At 36.1% G+C, this 22211-nt stretch overlaps 2 protein-coding genes across 5 annotated transcripts in view; both read right to left on the bottom strand.

Annotated features, from left to right (window-relative positions):
• The window catches only part of LOC107587923 (relaxin family peptide receptor 2), a 20828-nt gene extending 7759 nt beyond the window's left edge, over window positions 1–13069 (bottom strand). Inside the window, exons 1-14 of the mRNA XM_016275889.1 lie at window positions 12885–13069; window positions 10099–10239; window positions 9688–9765; window positions 9192–9297; window positions 8468–8539; window positions 5737–5808; window positions 5514–5585; window positions 5001–5072; window positions 4649–4723; window positions 2503–2574; window positions 1590–1661; window positions 1413–1484; window positions 1252–1323; window positions 843–914 (exon numbers count right to left, since the gene is read on the bottom strand). Of these exons, the coding sequence (XP_016131375.1) occupies window positions 843–914; window positions 1252–1323; window positions 1413–1484; window positions 1590–1661; window positions 2503–2574; window positions 4649–4723; window positions 5001–5072; window positions 5514–5585; window positions 5737–5808; window positions 8468–8539; window positions 9192–9297; window positions 9688–9765; window positions 10099–10239; window positions 12885–12999 (1163 nt within the window). The 5' untranslated portion in view covers window positions 13000–13069. The remainder of the gene's footprint in view (window positions 1–842; window positions 915–1251; window positions 1324–1412; window positions 1485–1589; window positions 1662–2502; window positions 2575–4648; window positions 4724–5000; window positions 5073–5513; window positions 5586–5736; window positions 5809–8467; window positions 8540–9191; window positions 9298–9687; window positions 9766–10098; window positions 10240–12884) is intronic.
• Window positions 13070–15293: 2224 nt separating this feature from the next.
• The window catches only part of LOC107587310 (beta-1,3-glucosyltransferase), a 96361-nt gene continuing 89443 nt past the window's right edge, over window positions 15294–22211 (bottom strand). For 3 of the 4 annotated variants that reach the window (XM_016275028.1, XM_016275044.1, XM_016275037.1), the window contains 4 exons: window positions 18726–18825; window positions 18463–18582; window positions 16505–16649; window positions 15294–16110 (listed from right to left, as the gene is read on the bottom strand). In XM_016275028.1, the coding sequence (XP_016130514.1) occupies window positions 15952–16110; window positions 16505–16649; window positions 18463–18582; window positions 18726–18825 (524 nt within the window). In that variant the 3' untranslated portion in view covers window positions 15294–15951. The remainder of the gene's footprint in view (window positions 16111–16504; window positions 16650–18462; window positions 18583–18725; window positions 18826–22211) is intronic. The other variant, XM_016275051.1, reaches the window with a different exon arrangement.

Raw genomic sequence — 22211 nt, forward strand, 5'->3', positions numbered from 1 at the left:
TGAATATGCTGGAGTTTGTTTTTGGATGAGCTAGGAGAATTTTTCTTGACAACATGTGGGGATGTAGGTGCTGTTTGACCATTTTTTTAAAGGTTTTCTGACCCCGAGACTCAACTATTTTCTGCAATTCTCCAGCTGTGGTCCTTGGAGAGTCTTTAGCCACTCAAACTCTCCTCCTCACCGTGCATTAGGACAATATAGACACACGTTCTCTTCCAGGCAGATTTGTAACATCTTTAGTTGACTGGAACCTCTTAAATGCCCTGATGGTAGAAATGGGGATTTTCAATGCTTTAGCTCTTTTCTTACAGCCACTTTCTATTTTGTGAAGCTCAACAATCTTGTTCAGTACATCAGAACTATATTCTTTGATTTTACTCCTTGTGATAGATGATTAAGGGAATTTGGACTTGGTGGTTCTCATATTTATAATCCTGTGGAACAGTAAGTCATGGCTGGAGAATTTCATGCTCCTAGTCACCCTGGTGTGCTAAAAAAATTTAAATATGAATATACTTCAGAGATATTTTATCTATAAGAATTTCTAGGGGTGCCAATAATTGTGGCCAACATTTATTTCATCATGAGATTTTGCAATCAATCAATGATACAGATTTATTTTCAAAGCTGCCTTTGCTCGTATTTATCAAGGGTGCCAATATTAGTGGATGGCACTGTGCGTATATATATATATTTATAGCTTTACACACTTGACCAACTATTATCTACACTATTATGTACATGATATTCAGTATAAAAAAAGTTTGAATATAATTACTCTACTGTGAAGTGAGATATTTTGAATTAGACTAATTGAAAGATTAGAGGAATGAAATATTTACATGTAGGAGAGGTTATCCATGGGGTGAAACATGCTTGTCTGGATATTTGGGATCTCCACTCCCTCCAAGCCACTGCAGAAACAGAGTATCCAAGCTTTATTATTAAGTCCTTTATCAGGAGCCTTCGGTTATTCCGCTGACCTCCATCCGCTCACCGTCTTCAAGCTCTGAGCCTCAGTGATTACTAGAATTTCTGATTCTGGAACACAGCCTGGTCTGCTGTTTGTTTGTTTTATCATCAGTCTGCGCTGCAGCCCGAATCAAGCCCACAAACACTAACTCAACTCCATGTAAGACTCGTTTAATTTGGAAACCCACCTTTGCTGTGTGGTCACAACAGCATATGACATTTTTTTTAACATTAATTGTTGAAAATCTCATGAAATCTGCAGATAATGCTGTTACTTACAGAGACTGGAGCTGAATTAGGTGGTTAAATTGGCCTGGATGGATGTGGTCCAGTGGGTTTTGGGACAGATTCCTACAAATGAGAAAACACAGCAGGCCATTTTATGCAACAGTTACACGAAATAATGAAGTGTACTTACAGACAGCAGCACAGTTACTCACAGAATCTGCAATGAGGGTAAATCCTTGAATATACTGACTGGAAGTTCCTTTATCAAGTTACTGGACAGATCCCTGCAAAAGTGAAGAGGACATGTCAAATTAAACTCACTAATAACTCACTAACCCCTTTGTTTCCATGCACACACTCATTCACAGCAAAGCTTCATATTCACTTACAGGTCTCCCATCATGAGCAGAGATTGGAAGGTGTTCTCTGGCAAACTCTTGATGAGGTTGGCTCTCAATGACCTAGAAAACAGCAAGGATGAGAAGATTGAGGATCAACCACATCGAGATTGTCCTGATCTGGAACTTGTCTCTTTAACTCCTTGTTTCCTTTTTTAAAACTGTCTGTTTTCGGCTGGAGCTTAAAAGTACAGAAACTGATTTTCAAGCATAAAGAGGGAGATTTAGTTTTATTGTTTTCTTACATGCAACAATTAGTGTTATTATAGTTAACTAAAAATAAAATAAAATAATAAAAATAATCACTTGAAATAAAATAAAGGTTAACTGAAATAAAATACTTATTTTGATTTCAGCTAGTTGCCAAGAAAATATTTTAATTTTTCTTTTAAATACTAAAATAGCTAAAACTGAAAAAATGAAATAAAAATAATATAAATTATGTAGACTTTTAAAAAACAAAAAAAAAGGACAAAAGCACACAACAAAATGACATGAAAATAGACATGAAATATAGAAAAATAGAAAATTTAAAAATATAAACATTCCAAATATTGGTAAAAACTACAATACCTTAATGATACTATAACACTGGCTACATTAACACACTCTATACGTTTTTACTTTTAAATGATTTAGATCAGAGAAAATATAAATTAAAACAAAGTTGGAACCAAAAGTCTGAGATAAAATATTAAAATTATGCTGATATAATTTGCACAGAAATTTGTTTTTATTACATTTGAAAATAATGCAAAATAAAATAATTTAAACTATGCATTAATCTCAACTATTTAAATTACATTCAAGTGAAATATTGACTTCTAACTTTAAAGCTTATTATACAGATGGTATAATTAGCTTCAGCTAAAAAAACATGAATACTAATAATGTTAATACTCACAGCACAGTCAGATGTTCACAACCGAGGAAAGATGACAAGCCCAAAGCCTTAATGCTGTTCCCCTCGAAATCCCTTTAAAAGAGCATGCCTATGTGTATTGATGTGTAAACATTCATAATGCAAATAAAAATGCTGGACATACAACATTTCAGTAAATATAATACAGGCTTGTATAAAACTGACATGTACTTCATATATACATGATATTTAAAGATTTAAAGCTTATATATACATGATATTTAAAGATAACATGAGAGCTGAAGGTCTAAGATGATTTGGCAGGTCTATCTAGATGATATGGCAGGCTTTAAGATGGTTTAGATCCTACCTGTCCAATTGCTACCACTTTGTTTATTTAAACGGTATGGAGTGCCACAAGGATCTGTCCTATGTCCTCTGCTATTTTCAATATGCATGTTGCCCCTTGGTAATATTATTAGAAAATACAGGATTAGTTTCCACTGTTATGCTGATGATACTCAACTACATATCTCAACAAGACCAGATGAAACTTCTAAATTATCTAAGCTAACAGAGTGTGTTAAAAATGTAAAAGATTGGATGACCAATAATTTTCTCCTATTAAATTCAGATAAAACAGAGATATTACTTATTGGACCAAAAAAGTACACAGAATCTCTTGAATTTCAATTTGTAAATAAATTTTGCTTGGTTGGAACAGCAGCTACACTAATTATGTCTCTATTCGTTTCTCTGTTTTTGCCATGGGATTGACATCTCGTGGTAACTAGGATTTACACAAGCTTCAGTCTGGATCCAGGACACCTGAGAAGAGATGATGCAACCCCTCAGAGGACCTCAGATGATGCCAACCCTGAAACATATAGAACTACCAAACTTTGTTATAAGTTTGATTGCAATATATAATAATTGCTGTTAATAGTGTTCATCGTCTGTTTGATTAAGTCTTTAATTGATTTTTCCGTACATTTCTGCCATATGTACATTAACTGACAGTCACCACTGATAAGCTACTACTAAATATATTGTAGAAACTAAATTTTCTGTAAAGCTGCTTTGCAACTATTTGTATCGTAAAAAAGCACTATTCAAATAAACTTGAATTGAATTGAATTGAAATTTGGTTTCACTCATAGAAACACGTCGGCACATCAGTGAAATCCAAATCATTCTGTTGCTCTTGGCTGCCAGTGACGGACAGCATGGCCAAAGAGAGAATAACAGTGGCATTAGCAACTGAGAACATACTGTTCTTGTACTACGGAGATGCTATAAAGAAGGATGAGTCCCAGTAGCATTCAAACCTGTCTGCAATCTGAAAACAGCCAAGTCCAAAAAAAAAAAAAAAGAATGCTGAAAGAAATGATAAAGATGAACGATGCAAAAAACAAAAGTATATATATGAATGATAATATTTATTTATTATTATTAATATGTAGAAATGAACTGAAAACACTTTAAATTACCATTGTAACCAATGTTTCGAATATCTATATACAATCTATATACAATAACCCATATACAATGTATAGAATATCTTCAATATTGCTATAAGAACTGTTTAATATTCAATGAGCAATCTGAACTGTTCTTGAATCTTATACAAAAACTATCTCTTACTATGTGTTCTAATTTTGCATAATTCACTTTAACTGGAGTTCACTGTTTTGCAGTTTAAAAACAAGCAAAGTATGTAAAACAGTATTATGCAGGAGAGCTTGAGAGGTTCCAAAATACACATCCCTCTGAATTATGTAATATAAGACATTATTGGGACAAGCCCTTCAGTAATTCCTGAATATTTCTTTGGTTGCCTTAGTTTCACTCTCAAACACCTTCCTGGGTGAAACAAATTGCAAGAACACGTTCAATGGATATTTCAAATATGTCACCACTGTCAGTCAAGACTTTTATTTTTTTTGTCTAAATATGAGACCTACTTTGTGCAAAAAAAGTACTTGTGACATGACTGGTACAAATGCACCACAGGTGTAAAAACACAGTGGTTAACTCTAATGTCTTGTAAGATATCAGTTTTTGATGAGTAAAGAATAGTAGGCGGTTTCTTTGTACACAAGTATATCGCCTACTGCCAGCATCTTTTGAATTCAAAATCAAGCAAGTCGTGATATTTATATTGAGTAGAAGAGAAGCAGATACTTACAGCCAGCTGAGAAAGGGCACATGGGTGCAGAGTCTGGAGTCTGGAAGCTGTTCTAGAGAGGTGTTCACCATTGACCTGTACAGATGATGAGATGATGTGAGCCGGAACATCATAACCTGTCAGCAGAAACCTCATAAAGACATTCAAAACTACAGTGCACAGACTTAAATCAGTTGCAATGCAAATATTATATTTTTCAGAGCAATATTTTTTGCGACTGAATCAGCTGGGTTGGAATTATGAAACACACTGATTTGGAAGAGCAGCACTTCACACTCAAATAACGGGATTTGTTTAAACAAAAGAAGGAAATGAACAAGTCCAACACTTGTGAAGATTGATTAAGACTTACAAGAAGAAGAGGGAACTCAGGCCAGCAAATGTGTTGGCTGTAATTGTTGTTATGGGATTGTCATCCAAAATCCTGAATAGGATGAAATAACACTTCAAAACCTGCAAAAATGTCCCTAAACCATCAGCCAAAATAATGAATTTTGCTGCCTTTCCTAATTCACCCTGACAACCTGTGGATTCAGTACAGCTACGCTACTGTTCTAAAGTTTGTTTAAAGTTTTTAAAGAAAAAAAAAATTTGATTCAGCAAGGACACATTAAATTGATCAAAAGTTACAGTAAAGTCATTTATAATGTTACAAATAAATGCTGTTCTAAGTTTTTTTTTTATGGTAAAACCTTACGCAGCTGTTTCCAACATTAATAATACACTGATTTGAACCCTAAACCAGCATATTGAAATGATTTCTGAAGGATCATGTGGTACTGAAGACAATTTGAAAGAAGGCAAGATAATTTTTTATATATGAACAGCATTTACAGCTTGCTGATGTGTTGAAGGTTGTACTCACAACCACTTGAGTTTATGAAGATCACTGAACACTCCAGGGGAAAGAAAAGAGATGCAGTTCTGGCTCAAAGATCTACAACACAAGATCAAGCAAATACAAGTGCTCATTCATGTCGATATATCTTCCTATTTACTGTATTAGATAAGGGTCATGAATACTGTCTGAACTCATTTCAAATCCAGTGCTTGACATTATTTTCTGTATTAAAAAAATAGACACTTACAGTTTTTGCAGCTTATATAGTCCACTAAACGCATGAATGGAAACAGTGTCAATGCAATTATCCTGGAGAAACCTAAGAAGAAAAAAAATCAGCAATTTGGTCAACAGGTTGTTAAGCTTAACAGGTTTACAAAACTGATCAAATATCAGGACCTGAGCCATATCTACAGACTAAAATGACAATGACTGACTTTTCATGTTCGATTTAATGTCAAGCCATCTCAAGGTCTGAATGCATTAAAACGCCCTTTTAGCTTCCCAGCTTGTTTAACAATCAGACAGCAGCTTGAATTTAGTTTAAAATAAATCTTAATGTCACACAGTGGGGTTCCCAGTCCATCGGCACTGAGGCGGAAGGTAAAAGAACTAAATTAAGTACTCGCATAGTTTGCATAACTTTGTTGGTTTAAAAAGAATTTAAAGGGGTCCTATTATGCTTTTTCACTTTTTCAACTTTAGTTAGTCTGTAATGTTGCTGTTTGAGCATAAAAAAGATCTGCAAAGTTACAAAGTTCAAAAGGAGATATTTTATTGAACAGAAATCACTTTTCAAAAACTACAATGAACGACTCGTTTGGACAACAACGCATATTAAATATATAGGTAAATATATATATATATTTTAAATTACATTTATAAAACTGGGGTTATTTTAAAAAATAAATTAAAACTTTTATTCAGCAAGGATGCATTTAAGTAATTCAAAGTGACAGCAGATTATTCAAACATTACAAAAAAATATATTTCAAACAAATGCTGTTCATTTGAACAAATATAAAATCAAATAATGCTGAAAAATGTATTACAGTTTTCACAAAATATTAAGTGGTTTCATACAATTGTTTTCATCATTGATAATCATTATAAATCAGCATATTACAATGATATCTTAAGATTTAATAAAATAAATTTTTTTTAATATGTGAAAACAACACATATTAAAAATATTACTGTTTTTTTAGAGGCTTCATTCAGAAAAATTTAAATATCTTACAGACCAAAAACCTTTGAAAGGAAGTGATATATTCCATTAAAAAGGGGACCAAAATGACAGCACAAGGGTCATTCCACGAAATCAGTCCCTTTTGTGTCCCTAAGAAATAATCAAACATAGATTTAATATAACAACAAATAAATGTTCAATTTAAAACCAAAACAATACTATGTATGTTTTCATCAATATTACATAAAAAAAGTCAATTAAATATTATTTTAAATCATTTAAATAGCATTTATGCTGGAAAGGGTAAGGTTTTGGTCTGTCCCTCACTATGATTTTTCTTTTTCAGCAGGACTTTTAATTTGCAAAATGAAAGCAAAACGATATAAAAATCACATTTGCATATTGTTCTAAATATAGTCTCACTGTTATGCAATGTTTTTTGGCATAAGTATGCATTTTTATCTATAAAATATAAATCATTTTATTGGTGTCCCCTGATTTCATGTCAGCACTGTTACCCTCATCAAAAAACCCTTGTAAAATAATGCACATTCAAGTGACGATTTCTAGGAGGTTACATCATCTCTCAACCAGGATTCCTAGATTCTGGGGGGGGGGGGGCATCATGCAATGTCAATCTTGTTACCATTTTTTAATGTAAATTTAAACAATTATTTCTTACATAATCAATATCTACAACTAAAATAATTTCAACGTGTACAATATGTGCTTTTGTAAACTTAACTATTAGCTAGCAATAAGCAAATTTGTTTGAAATCGTCAAACCTGTTACTGTCAACCTGTTACTTTTTAGAGGGTAACAGGGATGACATTGATTAGGTTTGACCTTGTTTTAAAAGATTGTCTGTGTAAAATTCAAACATTTTAAAGGTCACCCTCAGTATATTATTGAGCTAAAGCCTGTATCATTCAGTGGCATATGAGTTCTAATTAAACTATAGTATCTAGTAATGCTTGTGTTGGTAACAGGGTTGACCAAAATACCAAAACATGAGGTAGAAGAATAGTCATAAAATAACAAATTACATAGCCTGAGATGGCACAATACAATTTCTTGTCATTTAAAGGTGTCTTCATTTCATGGATATTTAAAAAATATTGATTAAACTTATTTTATTTTTCACTTTTTCCAAGTGGAAAAGGCACCGATTCATGGAATGACCCACAATTATTTTTAAAAATGACTTATTTATTCTTTTTAGGAAAATAATTTGTGAAAAGGACCAACTGTTACATCAATTAGCTGACATCTTAAAAAAATACTGTAAGTGTTTGTTGCCTTACTCCTGTCCATATTGGTTTGTACTAGAAAGCAGATCTGCTAGTTCTTTAATTGGCTCGTTAATAACCAGACAAGACAGCATCACACAGAATCCAAAGTTTAATGGAAAGCTATAAAGCAACCTGCCAATACTGAGATTAATAAGCAGCAGCAAGCTCAATTTAAATGAAGGTGACCATGGCCTCATCATAAAAGCTTCAGTGGATTCAGCAGAAAGCTGATCATAAATGTTAATCAGCTCCATGCAGGAACCAATAGTTTTTGTACCATATAAATGTGGCATTAGCTGTACAGGTTGACAGCTCCATTATACAAGCCCCAGAGTTGATTTGTGGCTTTAGTAAAGCAAGGCCAATGCATACCAAAGTTACACCATCTATCTTGGGCAGGTTTTATGAAATCAATTACACTTTATGTGACAGAAATTATAAAGAGGAGCTTGTCTGGATCAGAAGAAAGGCTCAAGAAATGCTTATTCATACTTACAGCCTCTGTAGTTTTATGTATTTGATGAAAGCCTCATTGGGTAACACGTGAATCTTGTTGCTCTTCAACGAACTGCCAAAAAGCAACACAAACAGCCAATTAAACACTCAAAAGTTTTTCACTTGTGTATTGAAATGAAGAAAATAAAAAAACACCCTCAAAACTGATATAACATATCCTGCTAATAATTTGTTATTTAGGTGAATGTTCTCATTTGCATATTGTGCCATCAAAACAAGATTTACAGATTTTACTCTGTAGATTTACAAAATTCCTGCCCATACATGCTCTCCAGTTTTTCTAAATATACTTTTCGGGAAATAGCTGTAAGAATATAATCTTTTTATCTTACAATTCTGAATTTTTTTCTCACAGTTGTGAGTTTATCTTACTTTTTCATGTTTTTATTCTGTGGCAGAAATGTGCTTCTGTATTTTACATCACCCTTTTGACAGTTTCACGTTGAAAGAATGAATGAGGCATTTATAAATGCAAAATGAAGCAATCTAAGTTCAGTTTCTGATTGGTTGTTTGTTGCTTAACAGCTGACTGTTACATTATAATTCAGACTGTCCCAAAAAAGCAGTGCTAAACCTGCCCCCGGGTATTTTACTTGGTCATTTGTAATTCAAATTCAAATTCAGCCCAGAATGTTAACAATTAGACATTTATCATTTATAAAATGACTGTTGACAACACAAATTTGCAATGGAAGGCTGCGTACAGGGACGTAACATTCGCTGACACCTGTGGAATGGATCTCAAGCTGACATGCACACAGTGGATATCAGTGTTAATGCACTGGCAGAGATCAGGGTACTGCTCCATTTCTGTAAGGCAGGACAGAAAAGAGAGACATAAACACACACACACACACACACACACACACACACTCAGATTCTAGTTTTAGCAATGCAAACTGCCAAAACTATGTATTGGAGGTTTGTGCAGAGTGACAACCAAAATATAATTAACAATTAACTATACTGCATTGTTTTACTTTGTAGCAAATTTTCTAAAATACATTTTAAATAAATTATACATTTGAACTAGTAACTTTTATATAAACTTATATTGCAAGTGACATAAATATTGCACAATGCATTGGATATAGTTTAGGTACATTCTGTACTAATACAAGCAGTTTTAAGACCGTCTAAACTGTGTTTCTGAGAAAGCAAACTGTGAAGAGGTAATGACGGGATTAGGTGTAAATTTACGGCAGTCTGTAGCAAGATCTTGTGGATAAACCCTTTTAAAAGTCTGGTCGAAGAGATCAGCCCAGCCACTGTTGTCTCCTTCAGAGAGATGGACATCGATGAGAGGTCAACATAAGACAAGCACACACACACACACACACACACATTCATACAAAACACACATAAGTTAGTATAAACATCAACATATCTGCCATTACATTTTGCATTATTTATTTTTATTTTATTACATTTGGAAGATACAATTCCCAAAAAATGTCATTTTAAATTTAAGAGTTTGAAAGGTGTTTGAAAATGCCAGAAAACATTTTAATTATACTTTATAGTTGCGATAAAGCCCTTGTGACCAATCAGAAATGCAGTAAATACAGAGAAGCTACATGTGAGATGTCTGTATTTATAAACAGCTCTGACCACAGTTGTCTTCATCAGCTCCGTTGGGACAGTCGTTTTGGCCGTTGCAGTGCAGAACCTGTGGCAGACAGATGCTCATATTGCCACATGGAAAGTGACCCAGCGGACAGTTTTCTGAAGTCCTGTGCTCCAGACCTGCTGCTGGGACAAAATACAAGAACACGCTTAACAAATCTGATTCTTATGCTTCTTTATGAATTACTTTCAAAGTTAAGGTAATATGCAATCAAATAATCAAGTGTCCTTCAGATCTAAATATGCAGTCGGGTGGTCTAAGTGCAGTAACTTTCTCTTTCTTTTTATCCTCCCAAGACCTTGATCATGTCTTATGTGATTATACATCCATCTTTACATTTACAAATCAGTACTTAACTATAATGATATTATAGTTCATTGAGGATACTTACTGAGGCTTTTAAGGCTTTAGTAAAAACATGAACAATAAGCAATCTGTAACAATTATGAAATATGAAGTGATACAATCCAGACAATGCTTATCTCCGAACACACATAAAAATGCTTCGGGAAAAGGGACCAACTGTGCAGATTATGTCAAAAATAAACCCATTTCCTTTGAGTGTTAGATAATAAAGACTCTTACTCCTCCGTATGTAGCGGCACATGCTTCAGAGACAAGAACATTAGACTGGAATATTCATATGAGCAATCAGTGCAAATCTCTAATGCAAATCATTTTTGACAGCAATAGGGTGCATTGTGGTAAGAGAGAAGAAAATATAGAGGTGAGGAGAGAGATATCAAACCATAAAGAGATCTGCTTTCTTATAAGATTCATACATATTTATGAGGCAAAAGGGAATTTTAAAGAATGATGTAGATATATAATGCATTTAGTGAGGGTGCTTTTTCTTTGACCTCTGTAACATGTCTTGTAACTGTCTGTGCAGTACGTGTCTTGGAATGTCTACAATGAGGACTGAGTGTTCGAGACATTATACCATCTGTGAAAGAAGTCAGTCACAGGAAAAAGACAACAGCTTGTGGTCTCATATTTAGGCATCTTTTACTATACTGAGCCCAAGAATCAATATCAGTATAGACTTAAATTCTCATTGTATTAATACTCAAGTACTAGCAAACATATTTGGCTTTGGTTTGGTTGAAAGATTATTCATAATCATTTTGAGGAAATGTCATTCAGAATACACTCTGAAAACAAAAAGCTTCCAAAAGAGTGTTTTCGCAGCGATGCATGCCACAGAAGAACCATTTTGGGTTCTACAAAAAACCTTTCAGTAAACAATCTTTAAAAGAACCACACTCTAAAAAATGCTGGGTTGTTTCAACCCAATGTTGGGTCAAATATGGACTAACCCAACTTGGGTTAAAAAGTTAATTTAAAAATGTAACCAAAATTTAACCCAACAGTTGGGTTAGTCCATATTTGACCCAACATTGGGTTGAAACAACCCAGCATTTTTTAGAGTGCATGGTTTACCTTTTGTCAACATTAAAGAACATTTTGTGCAACGGAAAGGTTTCAATGGATGTTACAGATTATTTCTGGAACATTAAGGGCAATAAAGAACCTTATTTTTTTGGAATGTAGTTGGTAAGCTGCCTGTTCCTCAAGAGCATAACAAACACTGGCCTAATTTACAGCAGTATTGCCAAGAAGAGTATTTATACATTAAATGTATGCTTATATATATTTACTGTATTTCATATGATTGACTGATAAAGACTATTCAATTTTATTGAAAACAGGACCATATCCATTCGATTTAAAGCAAATTTGGTATTTGAAGAGTTCAGATGCAAAAGCCTCTAAATGCCGTCTGAAATTTTCTTCTAAAATGAGCATTTTTATCAGGCCCCTATATTTATGTTCAGTTATTTCACTTTAATTGCATAGAAAAGTTCCTATACATTGCCATTAGAGTAAAACGACTGAACCTAAACATAGCAGCCTGATAAAAATGCTCATTTTAGATGAAAATTTCAGATGGCACTTAGAGGCTTTTGCATCTGAACTCTTCAATTTTATAATCTTATTCAGTGGCTTTTTGATGCAATTACATCAAACCTAACCCCTTGAACCGTCTCCTCATGCAAAATAGTTTGAAATATACGCCTGTTCCTCAAGCGCTAGAATGACTGGCCCAATTTACAGCAATATTAAAAATAGTGATAAATATTATTTAAGATTGTGGATAAATATAGGCTGCATTTAATATTACTGATGATCAAGATCTCTCAAGGCTATTATCCCTTAAAACCAAGGTTTATAAAACATGACCTTATCAAACCTCTCAAACTTTGGATCTACATTTTGTTTTTCAGTGTCCAACATGCCTCAGGTCAGGTGTTGTTTTAATGTGGTACAGCACAATTTACATTTTTCCATCAGTACTGAAGGAATATTCAGCTACACTGTAAAAAAAAATGTCATTATTATAACATCTTCGCTTCCAGACATTTAACTGAAGTTTCAACTTGATTTTACTTACCATTTATGAAATATAATGTGGTTGAAAAAGTACAATGAACTTATCACTGCAAGTCTGGCACCACTACCAAACATCACATGAACATGACTGGATTTGATAGTCATGGTTTATATAAAGGTCATGTTTTATATCAAATGTGGTTGAATGGATCAAGAATGGCCATGAGTAAGATATTTATGATCCAATCATATGAAATGTAGCTTATATTGAACATAAATAATATATCAATGAAGCCATTTAAGTTTTACATTTCAGTAGGTTAATGGTTTTCTAAGATAACCCAGCTATGCTTTCCTGAAAGGGATAATTTCTTACCTTTGATTGTTGTTATCGATATAGTGAATATCCATATCAAATATAAATCCGACGTAAAACCGGAAACAGCAGCAGAATGAACCGACCTCATAGTGGCGTCGTGCCAGTCGTACATGCCCACATGAGTGTAATTACATTTTATCCAAACACTGAGCTAAAAAAATCCTGGTATCTGTCTAGACAGCTTTTTTCAAATGAGAAATGTAACTGTGTTGATAGTGAGAATAAAGACAGGAGCGCATTACTGTGTGTGTGGATGAAACAAAATCATGAGGTTCCCGCGCAAAAAGCGCCTGTATCTCATCGTAGAGTGAGTTTAGGTCAATACAGGTAGAAACCAGTCACATCTTATAGCGAACGCAAAAAGTTTGCCCAGCAGGTGTGTGTGTGTGTGTGTGTGTGTGAGAGAAAGAGAGAGAGAGAGAGAGCGCTGTGCGTCAGACTCATCCTCTTCTTTTGTGGTTGCTATGGAACCTGCTGTCAGTTAACTAGTCTTATAAGACAGGAGCGCATTACTGTGTGTGTGGATGAAACAAAATCATGAGGTTCCCGCGCAAAAAGCGCCTGTATCTCATCGTAGAGTGAGTTTAGGTCAATACAGGTAGAAACCAGTCACATCTTATAGCGAACGCAAAAAGTTTGCCCAGCAGGTGTGTGTGTGTGTGTGTGTGTGTGTGAGAGAGAGAGAGAGAGAGAGAGAGCGCTGTGCGTCAGACTCATCCTCTTCTTTTGTGGTTGCTATGGAACCTGCTGTCAGTTAACTAGTCTTATATGTTGTTGTCACAACAGATATCTATCTATCTATTTTTTATCCATTCATCTACTGTATCTATTTTTCTATCTATCCATCCATCTATGATTTTGTTAATCTTTCCTTTTATCCATCATCCAACATTTGATCTATCTATCTATCTAACAATCCATCCGTACATCATTTTATCTAAAATTTGTAATCAGCATTTCATTGAGGAAGTTTTGACAGTTACTTATAAGGGATAGTTCAACCAAAAATGAAAATGCTCTCATTAAATACTCACCCTCATGTTGTTCCAAACCCACAAGGAACGCAAATTAAGATATTTTGTTCAGAAACTAAGTAAGGACTTCAGTAAAACAGTCCACGTGACATCAGTGGTTCAACAATTCTTCTCCTCTGCGGCACCTTAGCGTCATTATGGAGAGTATCATCGCGCATGCACATGCTAACAAGGCATGTTCTACGTCAGCGGCACCACACGCATGCGTCGTGATACTCTTTGTAAAATTAAGGTTGAACCACTGATGTCACATGGACTGTTTTAACGATGTCCTTACTACGTTTCTGTGCCTCGACCGTGGTAGTACCCTTGCTGTCTATGGACGGTCAGAGAGCTCTCGGATTTCATCAGAAATATCTTAATTTGTGTTCCGAAGAAGAACAAAGGGTTTGCGGGTTTGGAATGACATGAGGGTGAGTAATGACAGAACTTTCATTTTTGGGTGAACTGTCCCTTTAAATAACCTGAAATGAAATCTAAATGAGTATAACTGCAAGTTGAGTTTGACCGTGCAGATGCCGTTTTGGAAATTTGTTCGGAAACAGTCATCATTAGGTGTATAAAATACACAGTTGACCTTTAAAATGTATGATGTTTTATCTCAGTGAATAATCTATTAAAGGTGACAACCGATGCAAAATTCACTTTTATATGGTGTTTGAACTTAAATGTGTCTTGGCAGTGTGTGTACACACAGCCACCATATAATGATAAAAATCCACCCAGTTCTTTTTTTTTTTTTTTAAATCCCCACAAATCATAAGCACTTTCTCAGAACAAGCTGTTCACAGATTCTGGGCAAAGTGACGTCACACGGCTGTTGACGGACACTGGCTTTTATCACAGACCTTCCCTGAGTGAGCTGTAAACAGTCCGCCATTGTTTGGACTCCGGAGCAAGTGTAGACAAGAATGTCTCCTAAATGATTGAGGTGTTTTGTTGTTGGATGTAATGAACATAGCAGTCGTCATTTACCCCCAACATATGAGCCGGTGAAGACGCAGTGGATTACTTTTGTTTTTGAAGGAATTGCGCCCCCCGATCTACCTAATGTCTTTATATTCGCATGAATCATTAATGATCCAACTTTACCTCCAGAAAAAGTGAGTACGAGTTTTTTTAATGAATCCTTTAATATCGCCTTTCCTAATAATGTGCTAGTTAGCAAGTTCCTGCACAAAAGAAGAGGGGAAGAGAGGGGCGGGGTGAGCAGTAGCTCATTATCATTTAAAGGGACATGCACCGAAACAGGTCGCAGTGAATAGAGCGGTTTTTGACAAGGTAAAATAGGTGTTGTTTTACACTGCCATTGAGAAAATGTAACCAAAGTATGTTATAGACTTTTCATGAAGAGCCTATAGAATCATACCAACTTGTGAAAAATGGGCATCTGATGTCCCCTTTAAGAATGGCTGAGATGCTCATCACCATGGAAACATCATCTTGACATTTACAGTACATCACCTTCAAAACAGCCAAGAACATCATCATTAACTTTCAAATAACAATGCTCCTCATAGTGATTCATCACATGCATTTTTTACTATTTCTGGCTCTGTGCACCACTGTGGGCCTAAAATAACCACACAACACAAGCGCTTCATGACAGTCTCATTATTTATGAGATGCAGCTGGTTTTGTGTTTAATACTGAAATCAGGACACTGCAAAAACAGATTTAAGGCAACAGGATTTGAAGTTTATCATAAATTCCAATTTTATAGTTCACAAATGACTCCAATCTTTTAGAAAACAAAAGTGTTTAAAAATAAACCTACAAATAACCTTGAACAGGTTGTGATAATCGTATAATATATAAATATTTCAGACATGTTTCTCTAACAAACATTTAAGACATGCAACTCCCAAGAAAACACAGTTAAGGACATTCATACAGACCAGAAGGCACCCTTCCATTCATGTTTGTGCAAGATTCACTATATAGAAAACATAAGAAGAATGAAGGACACACAATGAGAACACAGACCAGACATACACACATTACTACTCTCTCACACACAAACACAGACACTATAATTCATCTTTAGTGCTTTTCTCTAGTCCTTCTGTGTGTTTGTCATTCTTCAACCACTTGTTGAACACCGCAATAGGGTCTATGTTCCAATGTTTGTGGAAGGAAATGGGGGTCTGGTGGGCCAAAAACTCCTTTGCGTAATCTTCTGGACGAGCCTGAGACAGAATTCGAAAATAAGGAAAAAATAGGATTAGTGTCACCCAATGAAACTACTACTGTTCCTAACTTCCTGTTATTTGGTACATTAAAAGAAACCCTGAGAAAAAACATCTTCGCGTACACTGGTGAAGTGACAATTTCGTTTAAAAATGTGATGCGAGGTCTGACTGAACTCAAATGGGTCTTAGAAAAGTAGTGGACGTCTGAAAAAACATTAATTTGTAATATGTTGATTACATAAATTAAATATTTAAAAATATAATTTATCATTATAATTTCAGAAGTAAATCATTTTCAGTATTTAAAAAGAGTAAAAAAAATAAAATAAAAAAAGAGAAGATCATGGTATATCCTTATTTAGATTAGATAAAAGTGTGTGTGTGTGTGTACCTGGTGGAAGAGGGGACTGTGTGTGACAGGAACTCGTAGAGCATTGAGACACATGCCCAAAACCATGTCATCAGGAGCATCGTTACTGTAGCACTTACAGCCGCTCGCCAACAGCTGGACCACAGCCTCTCGACTGAATACCATCCTGTACGAGACACAACACAGCAGCTCAGAACACTCGACTTCTCCGATGCAGGATGCCAAAAACAACTGAATACACCTTTATTGAGTGCTATGATATATGGAATATTGATTTATCATTGCGGGGTTTGTGAATCCCACACGAGAGGTTGTTGCATGTGCACTAACCACACAGTCACTTACGGTAAGCTCATTTCTACAGGAACGGTTTCCAAATATGCTAGCAAATTGCACAGCATGTGGGCATTTATCTGTAGGGGGCCAAATTAGAGAGCTCAGTTTGCAATTGTGGTTGGTGCACTTTGTCGTCACCTCTGTGAATTGTAATGGTACACTGTTGTCATGGCAGTGGATTTTAACATTACTGATGACTGTTTGTATTTACACCAAATTATGTATTTACACCATTAGGTATGTGAAGACGTCACAGTTTTTTAAAAATGTTATAGTAAACAGCTAGAAAAATTAAAAAAGAGTTAAGTGATTCTCAACCTTTTTGACTTGAAGGCCTACTGAGTAACATTTGAAGGCCCACCATACTGGAGAGTTTCTTTGATATTTCTGCTGCATTTATGACAATGATGCTTTTTTCATTTTTTTTTTTACATGTATTAACAGAAACTGGGAATGCTGATATATTTAATTAAACATGATTCAGTTTGCGATTCTATATGATTCAAGAATGTTTTCAATAAAAATAATAGCTATTAAGGGGAAAAAATATATTATTTCAATTTAAACCCTGAAGTTTTCATTTTCATTTTTCCATATATAACTAAATGGTTATAAAACAATGCAATCTGCTGTGAATCTAAAACAGGATTACACACTTATATACTCAAACAGGATTACACACTTACTCACAATTTTCTTTTATTTTTACAATTTTTCCCTTATTTATAGAATTTGTTTTTTTGGATATGCACCAAATTAATTCCAATTATGAAGTTTTTACTCTTTGGGAAGAACTTATAACTTGCAATCATGTCACATGTGGACTGAAAAAGTGCAAGATCCTCAAGTTTATCCCCAAATATATTTATTTATTATAATGAATATAATTAAATAGTTGAAAATACTACTCTACTACTCTATAGTTTTTTTGGACTTCAAATTAGTGATACATCAATATTAAAATTGTGGGCAATAATTATTTAAAACTGATAAATGGTTGATACTAAATACCATTTCATTTAAGTACACACGCACACACACACAAAAATAAAATGAATGGTTTTAAAAGCCTTAAGTAAATCTACGCATCACAATATTACAATATACAGTATGAAAAACAAATATTCATAGATGTATAACAGATTTGTGGAACATTGCATTTTAACAGTATTATTATTTTTAAGGCTTTTAAAGATCAACTTTGTATGGAAGCCCGTTTCCACCACTGAAAAAAAAAAAAAAAAAGGTAATTGCGACTTTTTATCTCACAATTCTGACTTTTTTCACAGAATTGTGAGATATATAACGCAATTCTGAGAAAAAAAGTCAGAATTGTGAGATAAAAAGTCGCAATTACCTCATTTTTTTTATTCAGTGGCGGAAACGGGTTTCCATAACTTTGAGTGTTCAACAAGGGTACAACAATGGTAATCTAATTGCATAAACAGAGGAAAAAAGTATGCATAATAAAATATCCAATATCAATAAATTAAAACATTTCTTTCTCTCAGCTGATTAATGTTTCATTTTAATTTATACAAAAGTGTCCAAAATAACTCACCTTGTAGCTTTAAATGTGTTTGGGACACATCGTTACATCAAATAATGTCAAAGGCTGTTTTCACAGTGCAGCAGACACTCACCCCCCACCACCAGTGATGTAACTGTATCCTCCCTGACCCAGTCCATACCCATAGCGCTCTCCCAGACACACCGGCTCACTGAAGTCATAGCAGCTCAGCAAGGCCTGCAGTCTGGGCAAGCTGTGAGAATTAAACACATTATGCCACCCACCAACGTGTAAATTGGTACAAACCCCACAGCTTCCTTGTAAAATCATGCCATTTTCCAGAAAAAAGGCATATGTTGCCTACATGTACACAACCTGAGAGAAGAATAGCCTTACCTTATAAGAGTATCATCATCTACAATCAACAGCCAATCGGTATTGGGCACGTGACTGCTCAAAAATCTCCTCAAGATGGCAAATGTTTTCCCACAGTGACCTGCAAGCGGATAAAAGTACTTAATGTGTTGGAAACGTAAAAGAAAATCAACAAGCACCTTTCAAAACATAATCTCTTCAAATCCAGCTACCTTGTGTTTTTTTAATACCCAGAGGCGAGCTGACTTTGCTGAGAGCTTTACAATTCAGCCCTCCACCTCACCGCTGTCATTCAGCTGTCCGAAGAAACTGTCCATCCACAGCCTGAATGGGAAATGGAATGAGAACGGAACGCTATATCTCCGTTATGTACCCTTCGGATAAGTTCCGCAGACATGATGTGATATCAGCGAGTATGTGAGGGAAATGTTTTCCTAAGCAAACAATCAGATTGTGATATTGAATAGAGAATGTGCACCGTCAGGAGAAGGGAAGACCCTGAAGGAACTGTACGTTTAGTAGAACGAAGAAACTGCACTGGTGACAATAATGCCAGAAAGGTACGAAAGCATCCGCAACAATGAAGGCTAAGGAAAGAGAGCAGAACAGGATGTGCTGCCTTCAGACTTCACAGGGAGAACAGGACCCTCTCCACAACAAATATCACAGGCCCCTGTAGTGTGCTGCTGACCCATCGGATAGCCTGCAGCCACCAGTTAATTCCTCCCGCAAGACAGCGATGAGGGGAAAGAGAAGCAGCCATCCCGTGGTGTGACAGTGTGTATTATCAGGACTGGGGAAAATCAGAGCTTGACTCCTTTTCTGTTCATGAGTGTGAATTTGAATTTAATTTGAACTGGAATGAAAGGAAGAATTATTTACTGAACTGCATATCAAAGAAATTCAAAGCTTTACTTCCACCAAGGTTCAAAACCAATACAAATGTTAAAGTAAATATTATATAATTGTTAAATTATTTATATATTCATAATGCCATTCAATTCTACTTCTCATTCCATCCTGATGATCCGAAGATAGCTGCTCGCATCTCAGCTTGTCTAACTGACATTTCTTGCTGGATGAAGGACCATCACCTTCAACTCAACCTTGCCAAGACAGAACTGTTTGTGGTTCCAGCAAACCCATAGTTTCATCATAATTTCACCATCCAGTTAGGCACATCAACCATAACTCCTTCAAAAACAGCCAGAAACCTTGGAGTTATGATTGATGATCAGCTTACTTTCTCAGACCACATTGCTAAAACTGCCCGGTCCTGCAGATTTGCTTTATTCAACATAAAGAAGATCAGGCCCTTTCTTTCAGAACATGCTTCACAACTCCTTGTTCAAGCTCTTGTTCTGTCCAGGCTGGACTATTGCAATGCTCTCTTGACAGGTCTTCCAGCCAATTCTATTAAACCTTTACAATTAAGATTAATTTTTAATGAGCCAAAAAGAATGCACGTCACACCTCTGTTCATCAATTTGCTCTGGCTACCTACGACTTTTAAATTAAATGTTCCCTCCTGGTGGAATGACCTGCCCAACTCAATCTGAGCAGCTGAGTCCTTAGCCATCTTCAAGAATCGGCTAAAAACACATCTCTTCCATCTTTATTTGACCCTCTAACTCTAGCATTCTCTATTTTAATTCTATTCTTTAAAAAAAACTTGCCCCTTTTAGACTTTCACTCTATTAATTTACAAACTGCTTGTTTTCTTTAAAAAAAACAGCTTCTCTAATCTTTTTGTATTCTATTTGTTTTCTTTTTATTTATTATACAATTAACAAAAGCAAAAAGGCCTCTAAAACTAGCTTGCTCTATTCTTTTTCTATTCTATCCGTTTTCTTTTTATTTATTATATAATTAAAAAAGAACATTGCTACGTGTACTGCGTTAAGCTAATTGAGACTTGTTATAGCACTTGCGTATCATTGCTCTTTTGTTGATTTTGATTACTTCCATTGTCCTCATTTGTCAGTCGCTTTGGATAAAAGCATCTGCTAAATGACTAAATGTAATGTAATAAAAAGTAAATTAATAAGCAATTAATAAACAATTTATCATAATTGTGATTAATATTAACACTGATTATTTGCCTGTGTTTGTACAAAACCACACATACTGTACATACATAAACACACACACACACACACACACGTGTATATGAGAATATATATATATATATATATATATATATATATATATGATAGCACAATAGAACGTCTCGGTTACGTATGTAACCCTCGTTCCCTGAAGGAGGGAACGGAGACGTCACGTCGGAGGACCGACGAATTGGGATCTCGCTTAGAGGGACCAATCTACTTTGAGTGTAAACTAAACGAGCCAATGCACATTGGCATGCGATTATTGCATCCAGCTGCTGCTGATCACAGCGTGAGTATAAGTAGGCAGCAGATGCAGTGCATATTCAGGTTTTCGCTGAGGAGCCGAGCCGGTGACCCGGCCGCTCAGTGGTGGTACAGGAGCTGTGGCGACGGGACGTGACGTTCCCTTTCAGTCGGTCACTCTCGACGTCACGTCGGATGACCGACGAATTGGGATCCTACCAAAAGGCCACAGCTACCGCCCCTTCCAGTGTCCTGTGGAAGCCACCTGCGCCCCTACTTTTTGCCATAGGCCAGGGCCTGTACACGAGGATCAGCTACTGCTACTATGGCACTACCCACTGAGTAAGACTGAATAACACTGGGGAAACGCACCCGTTCTACTTGGAACAGGGACGTTACGGAAACTCGAACCTTCCCGAAGGAGGTTTCGGAAGCAATACACATATGGACATCCCTTAGGTGCATATGGAAGAATGGAGGTGATTGAACCCTCTTGGAATGGCAGAAGTCTGCCGGGGAAACACGGGCTCAAGGCTATACCATGGACTTTACACATATGGGATCCACTTAGGTCTTACATATGGAACCCAGCCTTCTACCGGTTCTTGAGGATTCAGCGAGTGAAGGCCTGGCGCCGGACGCTCCGCCACGTCTGGCTACCGAGGGGACGTAGGAACTCAACAGGGTCTACTGTATGGACTCTCTGGAGAGGTTTTGCAAGCCGACCCGAAGCCGGGGCCTCTCAGTGCTTCTACCCGTTTGAGGTGAGAACACAGGAGGATACCGGCTCCACACGAAGGCTATAGAATCTAGCGAATGTGTTAGGGGTCGCCCAGCCCGCAGCCCTACAGATATCTGTCAGCGAGGCGCCACGAGCCAGTGCCCAGGAGGAAGCAACACCTCTAGTTGAGTGAGCTCGCAACCTGAACGGGCAGGGCACACACTGTGCCTGATAAGCCAGGGTGATGGCATCCACTATCCAGTGGGCCATCCTCTGCTTTGAGATGGCATTCCCCTTCTGCCAACCTCTGTGACAGACAAAGAGCTGGTCTGAGATCCTGAAGCTTTGCGTCCGGTTTACGTAGCACCTTAAGGTTCGGACAGGACAGAGCAAAACTAGGGCTGGGTCTGCCTCCTCCGAGGGCAGCGCTTG

Source organism: Sinocyclocheilus grahami, unplaced genomic scaffold (assembly GCF_001515645.1).
Source record: "Sinocyclocheilus grahami isolate Dianchi unplaced genomic scaffold, SAMN03320097.WGS_v1.1 scaffold6.1, whole genome shotgun sequence".
In the NCBI taxonomy this organism is placed as follows: domain Eukaryota; kingdom Metazoa; phylum Chordata; class Actinopteri; order Cypriniformes; family Cyprinidae; genus Sinocyclocheilus; species Sinocyclocheilus grahami.